The 15,339-nt window shown below is 40.4% G+C and overlaps 1 protein-coding gene across 41 annotated transcripts in view; it reads right to left on the reverse strand.

Moving 5' to 3' along the window:
- CLASP1 (cytoplasmic linker associated protein 1) overlaps window positions 1-15,339 on the reverse strand; it is a 290,372-nt gene that overhangs the window by 54,915 nt on the left and 220,118 nt on the right. For 27 of the 41 annotated variants that reach the window (XM_043504920.1, XM_038421077.2, XM_043504921.1 and 24 more), the window contains 7 exons: window positions 14,224-14,247; window positions 12,996-13,240; window positions 8,595-8,658; window positions 6,883-6,885; window positions 6,482-6,645; window positions 5,166-5,244; window positions 2,742-2,885 (listed from right to left, as the gene is read on the reverse strand). In XM_043504920.1, the coding sequence (XP_043360855.1) occupies window positions 2,742-2,885; window positions 5,166-5,244; window positions 6,482-6,645; window positions 6,883-6,885; window positions 8,595-8,658; window positions 12,996-13,240; window positions 14,224-14,247 (723 nt within the window). The remainder of the gene's footprint in view (window positions 1-2,741; window positions 2,886-5,165; window positions 5,245-6,481; window positions 6,646-6,882; window positions 6,886-8,594; window positions 8,659-12,995; window positions 13,241-14,223; window positions 14,248-15,339) is intronic. The other 14 variants (XM_038421081.2, XM_038421093.2, XM_043504925.1 and 11 more) reach the window with 2 other exon arrangements.

The following is a 15,339-nucleotide window of genomic DNA, read 5'->3' on the forward strand; positions in this document are numbered from 1 at the left end:
AGTCCTGCTGACAAATGAAGGCACAGATTATATGGATACTCCGCTCATTTTTAGTAACCAAAATTAATATTTTGCTTTAACTGGTAACCTACAATAAAGCTTTTTAGCCAAGTGTAGTAGCCACATATGGGTTTTAATAAAATAGATTCCATAATCTCAGATCAGCCTCCAAGGCAGTGTGACATTTATTAGAGTTTTGTTTAGTTAGAATTCACTAGCAGTTGACATAGATCTCTGCAGTAGATGAAGCTAGGAACAAACACTTACTCCCAATACATACTGGCTGTATATCTTAAAAATACTGGAATCTGACTGTCCTATGCATCCAAATTTTCAGCTGCAGCAGAGAGGCTCCTCTTCAATTTTGCATGCAGCAATGATGACACCTAATGGTGGAAACATTTTTTTCAGCTGTGCAATCCCCACAGCTTTTGCCTTTCAAGCCATAGTTCTAGCAGTTAAACAGAGAGCTACAACTTTACTGAGCTACTGAAGAATTCACTCCAGCACTCCCTCCCTCCCTCCCTCTCTCCTGTCACCAAGCAGTAAATTAATCAGACTGAAATTTTGGGGTTCAGGTGAAGCCCAGGGAACAAGCATGCAGATTCATTCTTCATTTAATTCTTTCTGATTTAAAATGGATATGTGCATTCTAAGTTGCTTTAGATCTAGTCTGTGGTTTAAAGTCATCATAGCTGCTATTCAGAGCAGGGACTGTCCTGCTGAAGCAAAGTGTCAACTTGCACTACTATGAATAATCCCTGAGGGAGTGCTTCTAAAGAGTGCACAAAAAATGTTTCTCTAGATCTCACTGGCTTGTACTAGAATGTGTATAACATGGAGGTGAAAACTTCCTTTGGCAATTCCTGACTGATATTCGTGAGCTCTGGTGCATTTGCAGAACCGTTGATACTCAAAGAAGATTTTCAGGAGCATATTAAGGCATACACCATAAGTAATAAACACTCATTTACAGAAAGAATTTGCTTATTTACGAGCAAATACTTCCTTTTTACTGGAGTTATAAAATGCTAAAATATGATGTTGGCATTAATACAATAAATGAAATATTTAAACAATTAAAGGCTCTGCACATTTTAATACTTAGGCAAAATTTCTGGTATCTTTTTGTTCATCTGTGTCTTTCTAGGAACCTAGATCTTAGATTAAGGATCCATTGTGATGAACTGCTGAACACCCACAAACTTCCATTCCATTAATTTGCAAACTGAATACAATTAACTTAGGCTTCAATAGAGACTGGGAGTGGATGGGTCATTACACAAAGTAAAACTATTTCCCCTTGTTTATTCCGCCCCCCACCCTCCACTGTTCCTCAGACATTCTTGTCAACTGCTGGAAATGGCCCACCTTGATTATCACTACAAAAGGTTCACGTGCCCCGCTCTCCTGCTGGTAATAGCTCACCTTAAGTGATCACTCTTGTTACAGTGTGTATGGTAACACCCATTGTTTCATGTTCTCTATGTATATAAATCTCCCCACTGTATTTTCCACTGAATGCATCCGATGAAATGAGCTGTAGCTCACAAAAGCTAATGCTCAAATAAATTTGTTAGTCTCTAAGGTGCCACAAGTACTCCTTTTCTTTTTGCGAAACTTCCATTGGGTTTGTCTTAATTAGGAAAAGTGTCTTGAGTTTCAGCTGTGTTTTGCCAACACATTAGCTAAACCCAACCTAAACTTGACCTTTTTCCTAGTGCAGATTCAGGGTGACACTTGTCTCAATTTTAGCTTGTCTGTTATCATGCATCTATGCTAGGAAAAGCATCAATTTAGCTCATGTTAGCTAAGCCTGATCTAAACGTGACAGCTTTTCCTAGACAAGACATACCAACCAACTTTACTAGGAGTTGAAGGTACTCAGCACCTTAATGATATTTTTAAATACCATATCTCAGAGATAATATCAGATTTCATTTGGAGCACATAGTGTACAGAGAACTTGATCTTTAGCTAAATGACCCCCCAAAAAAATTACTTCCCATGTGTCACCAACTGCTTACCAAAATACACACTTGGTCAGTCTACTTTCTCTTTACATTGTAATGGTGAGTACTTTAATCATTCACCTGCATGAAAATCGACTGGAAGAAAATACAGACAAAGATATTTCAAGAACACTTTAGAACGGCCATACTCAGTCAGACAAATGGTCCATCTAGCCTAATATCCTGTCTCTGACAGTGGGCAGTGCCAGATGCTTCTGAGGGAATTAACAGAACAGGATAATTTTGAGTGATCCATCCCCTGCAGTCCAGTCCCAGCTTCCAGCAGCTGGAGGTGTAGTGCTATCCAGAGCATGGGGTTGCATCCCTGGCCAGCTTGGCTAACAGCCATTGATGGACCTATCTTCCATGAAGTTATCTAATTCTTTTTTGAACCCAGTAACTTTTGGCCTTCACAACATCCCATGGCAATGAGTTGCACACATTCACTGTACTTCCTTTTATTCCTTTTAAACTTATGTATTGAATAAACCCAAATTGTCAAAGGTTTTGTTTTATCTCAATGGTTACATTGTAGAAACAAAGCTAATATAACACTTTGAAAATGTTTTAATTAACATTAAGAAATAGATACAGGGGAAGGAAAACAAACAAACAAAAACCCTTACAAATCGTCTAACCATGCAATTTTTGGTTGTCTTCAGACTTAGTTTAATTGCCCTTAGGCAAGGTAACAGTCCCACTTGCAATAACTTAATCATTATAACCTACCTTTCTTACATCTGAGCTCTTTGGTTCTGTTGTCCAAGTTATGATTCTAGATACAGCAAGTCTGGTCTCACTGGAGTTCACAAAGTCTGTTGGGTCCATCTGTCTTGCCAGGGACTCAATGTACTTCAGAATTGCAACTTTTACCTGAGAAATGTAAAAGGATATTGTCATCCTTTGTTGGTGAGATGATGGAAGGTGGACATCTCTCAGAACTATCCTGTGTCAAATAAAACTTGTAAGCTCATCTCTGCTCTATAATGACCCATAATGAAAAAGAAATAAGAATTGGACAATCTTACAGATCATTGGACAGGTCTAGCCCACCATCCTGCACGTAAATGACTAATGGAGACAGAGTACCCTTTTGAAAATCCGTTAGAAAGATGTACATAGTTTTATGGAAAACTCCTATAGAATTTAATAGGGGCTAAACTATAGGGTTTTACAGAAATTACTCTAAAAACCTATAGAATTTAATACACAATCTATAAAATTCTGTAAATACAATACAATTAAATTGTATAGGATTGTGCAAGACACCAACAGGAAAGTTATAATTTTCTCACAAATTAGATAGGATTTTTACAAAAGGATATGAGCTGGTAAAAAGTAAAAATTATTTCTTCACCTATTCCATAAAATGTATTTGCATGTCATATTTCAGAAACAAAAGGAACCTTCACCTATACTGACTGCTTGAGAGGCCTCAGCCTAGCAGTCTCATGTTTAGGGTAGCATTGTCCATCTGGGCAAAAACTTTGGACTCCTGCCTTAATTAAGACTTTTTTAAATGTCCACCGTTGGATTTCCACTAGGCCCTGAATTCCCACTTATGGCAACAGTGTTCTCCCTCCCTTTCATAAAACACCTTATGCACTACTGCATACAAAACAAATAATACATGATTTCTGGAGTTTCTGAAGTTCATTCACCTTTGAAGTAGCCACCTTGCACAGAACTCTCTACACACACCCAAACATATTCCTTTGATGGAACGTAGCATCTCAGATAACAAAACTAATCTCTGTCTAATGTTTCTCCTCCAGACCATATTATCTCTGTCCCAAAGAGACTCATTTATATCATGGTTGGAATTAACAAGATTCATCTGCCAGGAAGAGAGTAAACCTGCATTCCCATGAAAGCTCCTAGAACCTGCCACTTTCCTTCAGTTTTGGGACCTTAATAGTGTGATAGTGTCCCTGGATAAATTCTTTAAAGCACTTACGTGATTTAGGAGAATAGATCCCATTTTTCAAAATGACCTAGGCATTTAGGAAACCGAAGCACCATTGATTTCCTAGTGAGATTTTCAACAACAGCTTGATTTCAATGGGAATTCGGCCCCACAGCTCATTTGAAAACCTCCACTAGGTGTAGGGTTGCCAACTGTCTAATCACAGAAACCCAAACGCCCTTGCCCCACCCCTGCCCTCACTGAAGCCACGTCTCTGCCCCACCCTACTCACTCCATTCACCGCCCATTCTCCCCCCACCCTCACTCACTTTCACAGGGCTGGGGCAGGGGGTTGGGGAGCCAGAGGGGGTGCGGGCTCTGGGCTGGGTGTTGCGGTTGAGGGGTCCAGAGTTGGGAGGGGGCTCTGGGCTGAGCCTGGGGCATGGGTTTGGGGTGCAGGGTGTGGGCTTTGGGAGGGAATTTGGGTGTGGGAAGGGACTCAGGACTGGGGCAGGGGGTTGGTGTGCAGGAGAGGGTGAGGGGTGCGGGCTCTGGCCGGGCAGCTCCCGGAAGCGACTGGCATGTCCAGCTCCTAGGCTCAGGGGTGGCCGGCAGCTCTGCACTCTGCCCCTGGCTGCAGGCACCGCCCCCGCAGCTCCCAGCCAATGGGAGCTGCAGAGTTGGCGATAAAAGCGAGGCAATGTGCAGACACCCCCGGCTGCCCCTGTGCCTAGGAGTCAGAGAGATGTGCCAGTTGCTTCCCGGGGCCGTGCGGAGCCAGGGGCAGGTAGGGAGCCTGACTTAGTCCCCCTGCACTGACTGGATTTTTAGCAGCCTATTAAAATCTCCCAGATTGGTTTCAGTAGCCATTGGAAGATCAGTTCCAATTCCAGGAGACTCCTGGCCAGTCCAGGAAGGTTGGCAACTCTAACTAGGTGCCTATCTGCATCTTTAGGTGCCTAAATATCTTATAGAATCTGGCCCTTCTGTACTTAGCCTAAGTCAGTTTTGAAAATGGAACTTAGACATTTTTGAAAATTTTACCAAAAAGGTATTAGTACATGTTAAATATTGCAAAATACATCAAAAGTATTGTTTTTTATAACTGTCATATTATACATGTGCTTTCAGATAGTTATTTTTCCTGTGAATATTAGGTACTCAAGTATGATGAAGTGTTTTAAAACACATCCTGAGATTTAAATGGACCATGTTTATGTCACAATGCAAAAGTTTTCATTGCTTACCTTGAGGTTTGGTGTTTGGGTCTGATCTACAATAAATCTCATCAAAATATTAAACTGCTGATCAAATGGAAAAGAATCCCTATTCAGAGAGGAAATAAAGATTTCCGTTATTATTAGAAGAAACACATTTTAATACATTTAACTTACAGAAAAAAATCACTAAAAAAAACCCCATAGAAATAGCCTTTAAATATTAAAACATTATTCTGTGAACTTCACCTGTGTTTGACCAGCTACCAAGTGGGTTGAATACCACAAATGTAAATGTGTTGAACGAATTATTCATTAACACTGGTGAAATCTGTCAAATCAATATATTCACAGAAAACTACTCAGCCTGCAATATGTAGATCCTTCCTGCTTTTGTTACCCCGTTCTTCCTTTCCCCACTTTACGTTGCTCTTTCATTTTCTTTTTTTCTTATCTATAGCAGATCATGGTTTATCTTTTCTTCTCGTCAAGTGGATTTTAAAAGCCCTATACAAATTAATCCTTCATGGTGCCACCTCTACTAGAGTGTGAAAATGTGGTGCATGTGACATCCGTGGCTAGGCAGCATGCTATAGTGGATTGAATATGCACGCTAGGAGGCAGGAACACCTGAGTTCTTATCCTCACTTTGCTACTGACTTGCTGGATGTTCATGAACAACTCAGAACTTAGTATTTAGGCACTTTCCATTTTCTGAACAAATGACTAGTGTTCATCATCCAAGCTGGGAGAAACAAAAAGTGCAATCCAACATTAAATAGGAACACAAGGAAACAAAGCACATTAGATTTCAATGTTCTTTCACTTTTAATAATCTAAAGTGCTAAGAGCAAGGCAAGTATATTCACTTTTTTTATTATTATTATTATTACTATTATTACAGTAGCACCAAGGAGTCCTAGTTATGGGCCAGGAACCCATTGTGCTAGGCACTGGACAAACATAGAACAAAAAGATGATTTCTGCCCCCGTTTTAAATATATGAGAATTGATTCTGCTTTCCTTTTCATTAATGTAAATCAGAAATAACTCCATTGAAATCAATGCAGTTAAGCGATATAAAACTAGTGCAGTTCAGAAGAAAATCTGGTCCATTATTTTAACCTGATATTGGGAACTGGAATCTGCTTTGTTATACTGGTGAACATCCAGACTAACTTTACCAGGAGGTTAGTCCAAATTGACACAGGATGAATCTGGTCCACTTCTTGAAACAAGTGTGGGATGCAGTGTTTCTGAAATGTCCATCCATAAAACAAAACAGGCTTAGGAGGTGCACCACAGTTGATGGATTAAAGCATCCCTAGAACTTTTGCATATTGTACCTTGTTACATCCAGAGCTTTCTGAACTTTTGCCTGCACAGATCCTAGCAAGTCTGCTCCCATTTTCTTAAGTAATTGTGTCAGGAGAACAAAGAGCCAATCTTGCAAGTCGTCCTTATGGATGATGATGAAATCTACCAGGGTTTCTAGAAACATGCTGAAAACCTACAAATAAATGCAAATTTTAAAAAAGGGTAAATTACGTTTTTAATCAGAAATGATCACAAGAGAAAGTCTACAAAAAAACTGTGTTTTAAAATGATGTTGTTATAGACAGTTTTATGAATGGATGTTCTCAGTGAACATGTTAGCACTAGAAATCACTGGCATTAAACATCCAGGATGTGCTGTATTAAAATGTCATACTAAACAGATTAAGGAAGAGGGAACGAATACACTTACTCTCTGTTGTGAGTTCCACCGCAAAGCAGGCCATGCAACAAAACAAACCACTCGTTAGTACACATAGTGAATCAATGCTGACTGCTCTGGTGCAATTTTTCAGTGGATTCATAGATGGCTTATAAAAACTTTTACATCATCTTTCTTTTTTTTTTATCATAGTTTTTTAAATATCATGCATCTTGGGCCAAATCCAGTCTCCTTACTCATGTGAATAGGGACTTTAAAGCCAACAGGTATACTGAAATGAATAAGGATGCAGAATTAGAGGTTTTTTTTTGTTTGTTTTTTACATGTGTATACATGTGTATTCCTTTATGAATTTATGAAATGAATGTTTTCCCCCTCCCCCAATTCATTGCAATATCTATGGTGCAATCCCACAAGCCCCTCCCAAATGCTAAATGTATTCAGCATGGATGAGCCCTAGTTAGCAGCAACAGGCCAAATTCTGATCTCAATGGCATTGTTGGAAATCTGTAGTAATTCACCTGTTGTTAAATTTGTGTCATAACATAATGAAGTCAAATTGCAATGAAGTCTATAAAGTTACCCAAGATTTACACCACTATAACAGAGAGCAGAATTTGGTCTAGGTTACAATAGTCTAAAACTTTTCACAAATTGCAAATGTTGTTGCAAACATAAATAGTCACACCTGATCCTAGCAATGCCACATCGGACAGAATTTTAAGAGCCAAAATTTTGAGCTCTTTTGTATGGGAACTGCCAGACAGGATGAGACCAGTGGCCCATCTAGTCTATTGTCCTGTCCCTAATGGTAGCCATAACTAGATGCTTCAAAGGAAGGTCTGCAGTAGGCACATATGGAATAACCTCTCAACAAAGGAAGTTTCTGCCTGACCCCCACCAGTTAGTGATAGTTTACTACATGCTCGGAAGCACTAGGATTTATTAACCTAATTATTTCTTTTAATCCGTTCTAACGTAACTGTGGATATTCTCATCGGGTATATAAATAGCTAACCTTCTGGCCACAAAGTATCCCAAATCCCCCAATGGGGAGATCTGTCCCAAGCAGTATTAACTTTTTCAGAAAAAATGGAGGGAGATGATATACACGCCCCTGTTCTCACACCTTCCTGCCCTTGCTTGCATGGGCAGAGTGCCACAGCGTCTGAGAGAGGTTTGTGTGTGTCCTGGAAGGTACTCAAGACCCCATTAGAGAAGGAGAGATTGGTAGGTCTATGGAAAGGTAGGCCCACTGCTTGGAAGAATGGTGTTACAAAGATGGTGGAATGCTCATATGATTAACGTTGCTTTAAATGTAAAATTATAAATATAAAGTCACCCTGCAGCTTCCATATTGTTGCTTAATACGTATAAACAACCATTCATACTGTACGAAGGCCATGGCCATTTAGGGCTTCATAGTGTCACTGTGCTTCATATCATGGCCACTTACCATAGGAGCAGAAATAAAATCCAGATCCTTCTCTTACAAAGTCTGGATTCTGCAAGGTGATAAGTGCCTTGAAAGGGGCTGAGCATCCAACTCCCAGCAACTTGCAGGATTGAGGCTCAAAAGCACAGAACCCTACCACTTGAACTAATGGAGGGTCTGTAACATACATGTCATCAGTTCCAATTCCATCCAGTAGAGGTCACAGGCACAAATACACAATTACCCAGATCATGACAACATAACTGTACACATTGTAACGAAAGAGAGTAAGCCAAAAATGCATTACCTTGCTGTGAGGGTCAGCAAACATGCGCGTAAAGATCTCACACAGCCGTTTTAACTCGACTCGGCTAAAACACACAACAAAACATTATGTTAGAACTAAATCTTTTACTCACAGCAGAGTAGACTAGAACTGTCATTGACAACTGAAAAAAGATTGAGATCTGATCTTTTAAAATAGACCTGGTTGAACTAACTTCTGTCAGCATATAGCTGCCACAGTAATTACATTGTTTATGTGTGCCTACACTTTGCTCTTTTGTGTGGGTGGTGGGCATCTTCACCAGGAGCCCTTGTGCACTGTACCTTCAATGGGGGGGCATTGTCAGATGGCTCCTAAAAGCCATTAACAGCCAGCATAAGCAAACAGTGAACCAAGACAACAAAAAAGTAGACCGAGTTCTCTGTGGTCAGAATTCTCCATGGGTCCCTGCTTTGGTAGAGCCAGTTACATAATATTTTTAGTGCTAAAACTCCATCTCAAATGTTGCAAAGAATATTGCCCAAACCCTAAAGTCCTTATCTGTTTTCCTTACTCAGGCAAAACTGCCAGCAGAGCCAATGAGTTTTGCCTGATTAAAGAACAAATGAAAAGGCTGGATGCTGGGGTTTTTTTGACAACGTTATATTGTCCTCTCAAACTAGAGGAAACGGGTGAATGCAGAGTTAATCTTCAGAGAACTCCAGTTCAGGTCAGGATTATAGGCTTCCTTTCTCCACAAAAAGGGTTTTGTCCATAGATCTCCAACCATGCAGATAAAACCAAAACAAACCTCAAAGAGTAGGGAAGGGTACACTACTAGTCGATAGTGTGACTTTTTTAAAGGTAGCTTATTTATAAATAATAGATATTTTCACCCAAATAATCATATTCTAAGCATAAAAACTTATACAGATTTTAAAAGAGCATAAGACAAAGATGACAGTCTCCTGAGAAGGAAGAGTTGGATGCAGAGGAAAGCAGTCCTTGTAACACTGCCAAAACAAGCTGTCAGCTTAATTCAGTGTAGAGACTGAACTGTCTCCAGAGAAACAAGAAAAAAACTCCAAGTGACTGCCCTACAACTCTCGACTGACCTGATGGGGACTGTAGCTCCCTCTGAATGAACTCCTTTTTATTTCCCTAATGAAATTTATCTCCAGACAAGGAATACAGAAGGACAGCTATTCTGAACTTCCCTATTTTCAATGCACACTGACCTAATGTAACAATATGGGTGCCAAACTAAAACAAACAGCTCAACAACATTTTCTCGAGGGACTTGCTGGCCCCAGCTATATCCAGCAGATCTAATCAGGATGAGCTTATAAAAGAAGGGCTTTAGAAGATTGTAAAGAAACCATTAGGAAAGGTAAGTATAATGAAACTATGATACCACCTTAGACCACACAACCTTTCCAAACACAGAATGCCCACTGAAGATAACGCATGATTAAGGCTGCAGCGACCATTGGAGCATGCCCCCACCAGAGCAGCTGCATCTGCTGGAGCACCCCACCCCCACCCCTCCTTCCCCAGCACCTAAGATTTAGTTAGGGGTATTTTTAGTAAAAGTCACGGACAGGTGACTGGCCGTGACTTTTTGTTTATTGCCAGTCACCTGTCCATGACTTTTACTAAAAATACCAGTGACTAAATCGTAGCCTTATGCATGATCAAACCCCATTCAGCATGGAGTACTGAAAAAGGACCCTTAACCAGTAAATTCAGAAGAGTAAAATATCCCCTCCCTTATTAAACTTGTTATATAAATTAAGCTGACATTGCAGCAAATCACTGTGTTTAATTTGAAAAATCTATTCTCTAATAACCTTGGGTACTTGCACCTTGGACTACTGTACCTACTACTGTCCTAGTAACGCCATGTGAACACTTTGGACTATATGTCCAAATTACTCAAGCAGGCACCAGTTGATCAATCTAAGAAGAGCCCTGAACTACCCTGGAGAGGATAAAATTACAAATTAAGAGCAAATATAAACATCAGCAGAACTAGAAATAATGTACAATTTTAAAAATGCAATGCAGAGATTTAAAATTAAGATGATGCAAGCCCTGGTACTGGTCTATAATATATCCAGGATCAGAGCAAGAAAGTCCTGCTAGCCTAAGGGAACGGTGAAAGTAGTACAGTTTGATACACTGCAAACCACCAGGACTAGCAACAATAATTTCCTGCAAAAGCTACACAACCAGGGAATCTCCATCACTTGGTGTTCCCAGAGCCTCCTCCTTTGGATTCTCACTGACACCATATATGCCCTCACAGATCACATTCCCATACACATAGGTATCAAAATCAAACTTTTATCCAACTTTTCTCACACACACACACACACACACACACACAGTGCCAATGGGCTGTCATCAGACCCTCATTAAAAACACACTACGTCCGTGGTTTCTCAGCCAGGGGTATGTGTACCCCTGGGGGTAGGCAGAGGTCTTTCAGGGGGTAATCAACTCATCTAGATCAGTGTTTCTCAACCTGGGTATTATGACCCCAGAGGGGTCACAGGACGGGTTGGGGGGGGGGTCGTAAGTGCAGGACCGGCGTTACAGAGTGGCAAGCTGAGCAATTGCCTGGGGCCCCACACCATAGGCTGCCCCACAAAGCTAAGTTACAGACTTCAGCCCGGTGCAGTAGGGCTCTGGCTTCAGACAAGGCTCAAGTCTCACACTGAAATGTAAGTACAATATTTATATTCCAATCAATTTATTTTAAAATGATAAAGTCAGCAATTTTTCAGTAATAGTGGCTGTGACACTTTTGTATTTTTACATCTGATTTTGTAAGCAAATAGTTTTTAAATGAGATGAGACTTGGGGTACGCAAGACAAGTCAGACTCCTGAAAGGGGTACTGTAGTCTGGAAAGGCTGAGAACCATTGCATTATGATATAACAAAAACCTGTGTATATGGGAGAAGCACATTTTAAAACCCTTACAAAATGGCCAAGTTTAAAAAGTTTTTACCAGACCATGAAAAGATGCATCTGTAACCTCGAGTCTATGCCGCCATATGTAAACTTCCTACCACCTCCTACTGAGATGATGCTATACATATTCAAATAAATGATTGGAAAATCTTTTTCAAATGGTAAAAGTGTATTTTTTCCACCCTCTCTATTATCAGTCAAAACATAGCACTGTTCTCAAACACATTTTTGCTTGAACTGCTAATAACAAACAAAACAAACAATAACAACAAAACTTATAAGCAACTGAAAAAGACCCTTAAATGAAACATTTACCCTTCTACCTAGCTAAGGTTGCGGAATTGTTACCCAGACAACTGCCATTTCTAAATGCACTTGAAACACTTGTTTATAATATTCCAAAGAGCAGATTTTATTTTAAATGAAACTATTTGTTAACATGTTCTCTTCAAGTCAGCAAGTCCAGAATAAAGCCACATGCAAACTTGCTTACAAATACTTTCACCTTAAATGAAATCTCAGTCAGTCCAAACACTTCATATTCTTACAAAATTTCTTCTACGCCATTATAAGCATTGTCTATATGAGGCTCAAATACAATTTCCTCTATAACAACTGTAAGCAGGCACAAATAAATTTTTCTAACATACTGAACATTCATAGCACTACTTGACCCCATTTTTAACACGAACACATTGCTTCCTTTCACTGTATGTGGCTAGCATTTGCTTCACTGAAAAGCTGCTATGTAATTTGTGATCAAATGCACATACATGAGTTATGAAGCTAAACTTCCTGAAATATCTGAGTCACATGTGAAAACTGTAGCACACTCTGGTTGTATCAACATTAGCATTTTGGCAGGAAATCTCTCAACATTGCGCAGCCACAGATAGCAGCAGTGGGATTGCTCAGGTAGATGGGGTCAAGCTGAGAGAAGTGTTCACTGGTAAATGAGCTTGTATCCTGTCTATACTACTGTTCCAACATGGCTACCACCAGGGGAGTGGCAACGGTAGAAGCTCTATTGAAAAACACTAGTGCAGGCCAGGCCTCAAAGGGAATGGCTACACTGCAGCTAGGAGCATGTCTTCCAGCGTGGATAGACAGAGTTACATTAGCTCTGCTTGAGCCAGCGTGTTGAAGAAAGCCATATGGACATTGTGGAAGGTGTGACCTCTTGGGCTAGCCATCCAAGCTCGGGCCCAGAAAGTCAGGTGGGCTTGGACTTTGGCCGCTAACCTGAGCCACCATTCCTCCACAATGTCCACATTACTTTCTTTAATGCACTAGCTTGAGAGGAGCTAGCGTGAGTCTGTCCACCAGGTCTGGGAGGCTTGCTCCCAGAGGCAATGTAAGGCCAATGAAAGACAACACGTGTCAGCACAATATGAGAGAAAATAATTCTGACTGCACCATAGCAACACAACACTAATGGCCACCATTACAAAGCTTGGAAGATCACCTCAGTGTCCTCTGGCTCTTCAATAAATTCTGAAGGCCTATGAGCCCTTCTTTTCTCTCCGACCAGTTGGAACTGGCACAGTGGTTTAGGACTTCAGCCACATCTTCAGTCTGTCGTAGGTAGTGTGGAATGCCTCCATTCCTAGAACCATATGAGCGTTCGGAGCAAGCACTCGATGCGTCACTATTCGCATCATCATCAGAATACATCCCATACGGCTCATATCTTCTTCTCACTGGCTTTTTCTGGAGGAGGAAAAAAACCCACATTAAGTAAACTGTTTATAGTTGTATTAAAGCAGAGGGAAGGATGCTCTACCTATATTGCCAGTGAAGGTAGTTGGAGGCTATTGTTATACTGGCACAAAGGTGGTAAAATGTCCCGGAGCACCAGCCTGTTTACCTTACTCACTCTAGCAAGAAGAGTCCCATTGATTTTGAAGGGAATATACAAGTGACTGATGCTCGAACAAAACACAATAGATCCAATAGAAATGTTAGCTAACAATGAAATAATGTGTTGCATTTAATGAAAATAGTGGACATTTCCATGGTTAGAGATTGACAATACACTTTTTACTTCAAGCAAAGTCTTTAAACATGAAGGTGATTCTGAAAATAAACATTTTGATGGTATAATAACGAGAGAGAGGGAGAAAAGAGCTAAAGGACCATTTCTGCTCTGTCATGTGTTGGTGTGAATCCACAGTAATTCCACCGCAGTCAGTGAAGTTACTCCAGGTTCATACTGCTTTACAAGAAAGCAGAATTTTGGCCCCGTGTGGTAATTTGGGCTAGGGTTTTCAAATGCACCTGGGGTAGGGAGGAAGTCAGACATCCAAATCCCATTCATTTCAATGGCTTTGGGGTGCCTAATTCCCTTATGCACCTTAGAAAATTCTAGCCTTAACACTTAGCAAGAAATATCAGCACAATTTTGACAATGTGCCAAATTTAACCCTATGGAATAAACATTAGAACAAACCTTAACAGGATACGAGTGACTATAAAACATAACAGAAAAGGTCTTAGATGATTGCTACAGAATTCCTTTCTGAGGGCCCAATCCTGCAGTTGTTGCATTTGCAAAGCCAATGAGATTTTTGCCTTCATTAGGACTTCAGGGTTGAGCCGTTATGAATCAGCTCGATTGCAGCATCATGGGGTGTTTTGCAACAGGAAAAAAAAAGGTGGAAAGTAGAAATAAAAAGTCAAGAAAGCACTAGTACCTTGCTCCTGGAGTCTCCTAACAGCTGTAGGCAGGAAAATATTGAAGGGTGGGAAAAAGCACAGAGAATTATGTCAGAAGCTTATGTAGCGATTGTTCTTGCAACAAAAACGTACAGCAAATGCGTCCTAGCAAATTAAAAACACAGTTAAAGCAAAAGAAAAGAAAAATGGATATATAATGTCTGCCTTTACTTTCCTACTGCTGCTCCTATGCCATATTCCTAATGCAGACAAAGTTCCCATTACTGAGTTTACCTGAGTAAAGAATATGGGATCGGGATTATACCTTTCCTAATGGCTTCTAACAGCTGTAGATCTACATACACCATCTCTGTGTTTTATCTCTCAGGAAAGCTGCTCTAACTAAATACCAATTTTTGAAACTGTCAGTTGTCCATTAAAGAAGGAAACATATTACAGAGTCTTGAACAGAGCCTCTAATGCCAGGAAACAATTACATACAGTATAGCTTCATTTAACCAAACTCCAATTAACCAATATCTCTTTTTTGCTCCTGGAATTGTACAAATACCTTGGATGTTTCTTGAATCTCAGCGTGTTTAAAGCCAGCTGGCCGGCTCCCCTTGCATCTGAAATCCCAGTTACCCAAAGGTTTCACGTGTTATTTGAGATTTTCAGATAAACAGAGTTGTACTGTATATAGATTCAAAGTATGACCAGTTGGACATACAGTCTGCCTCCCTGGGTCAATTTCTGCTCTCACACATGAACATGGGAATCAATGGGAGCTGCACACATGTACTAGAGGTCAGAACTTGACCCACAGCATTTTGTTCAAACTTGATTATTGGGATAACGCCATCTTTGGAGAAGCTCCTCTCCTTTCCTAACACAATGAAAAGAATACTCCTTCTGTATATAAGGGGGGTGGATAGAAGCTGGCATTGCACAGCTCTCCCACAAGGAAGCCAGAACTGGCTTTGTAAAGTGCCTGCTGTGAAAGGATTGTCTAAAGAGCCTATGAGCGAGAAGAGCAGAATTGGGGCTTGTGGAGAAGGGGGACTACAGGATGAAGTGGGTCCCCTGCAGCAATAGGAGTTCAGATTCTGATCAGGCTAGATTTTAAAGTCACAGCTTCTGCAAATAGAATATTA

The sequence above is a fragment of the Dermochelys coriacea genome, chromosome 11 (assembly GCF_009764565.3).
Source record: "Dermochelys coriacea isolate rDerCor1 chromosome 11, rDerCor1.pri.v4, whole genome shotgun sequence".
In the NCBI taxonomy this organism is placed as follows: Eukaryota; Metazoa; Chordata; order Testudines; family Dermochelyidae; genus Dermochelys; species Dermochelys coriacea.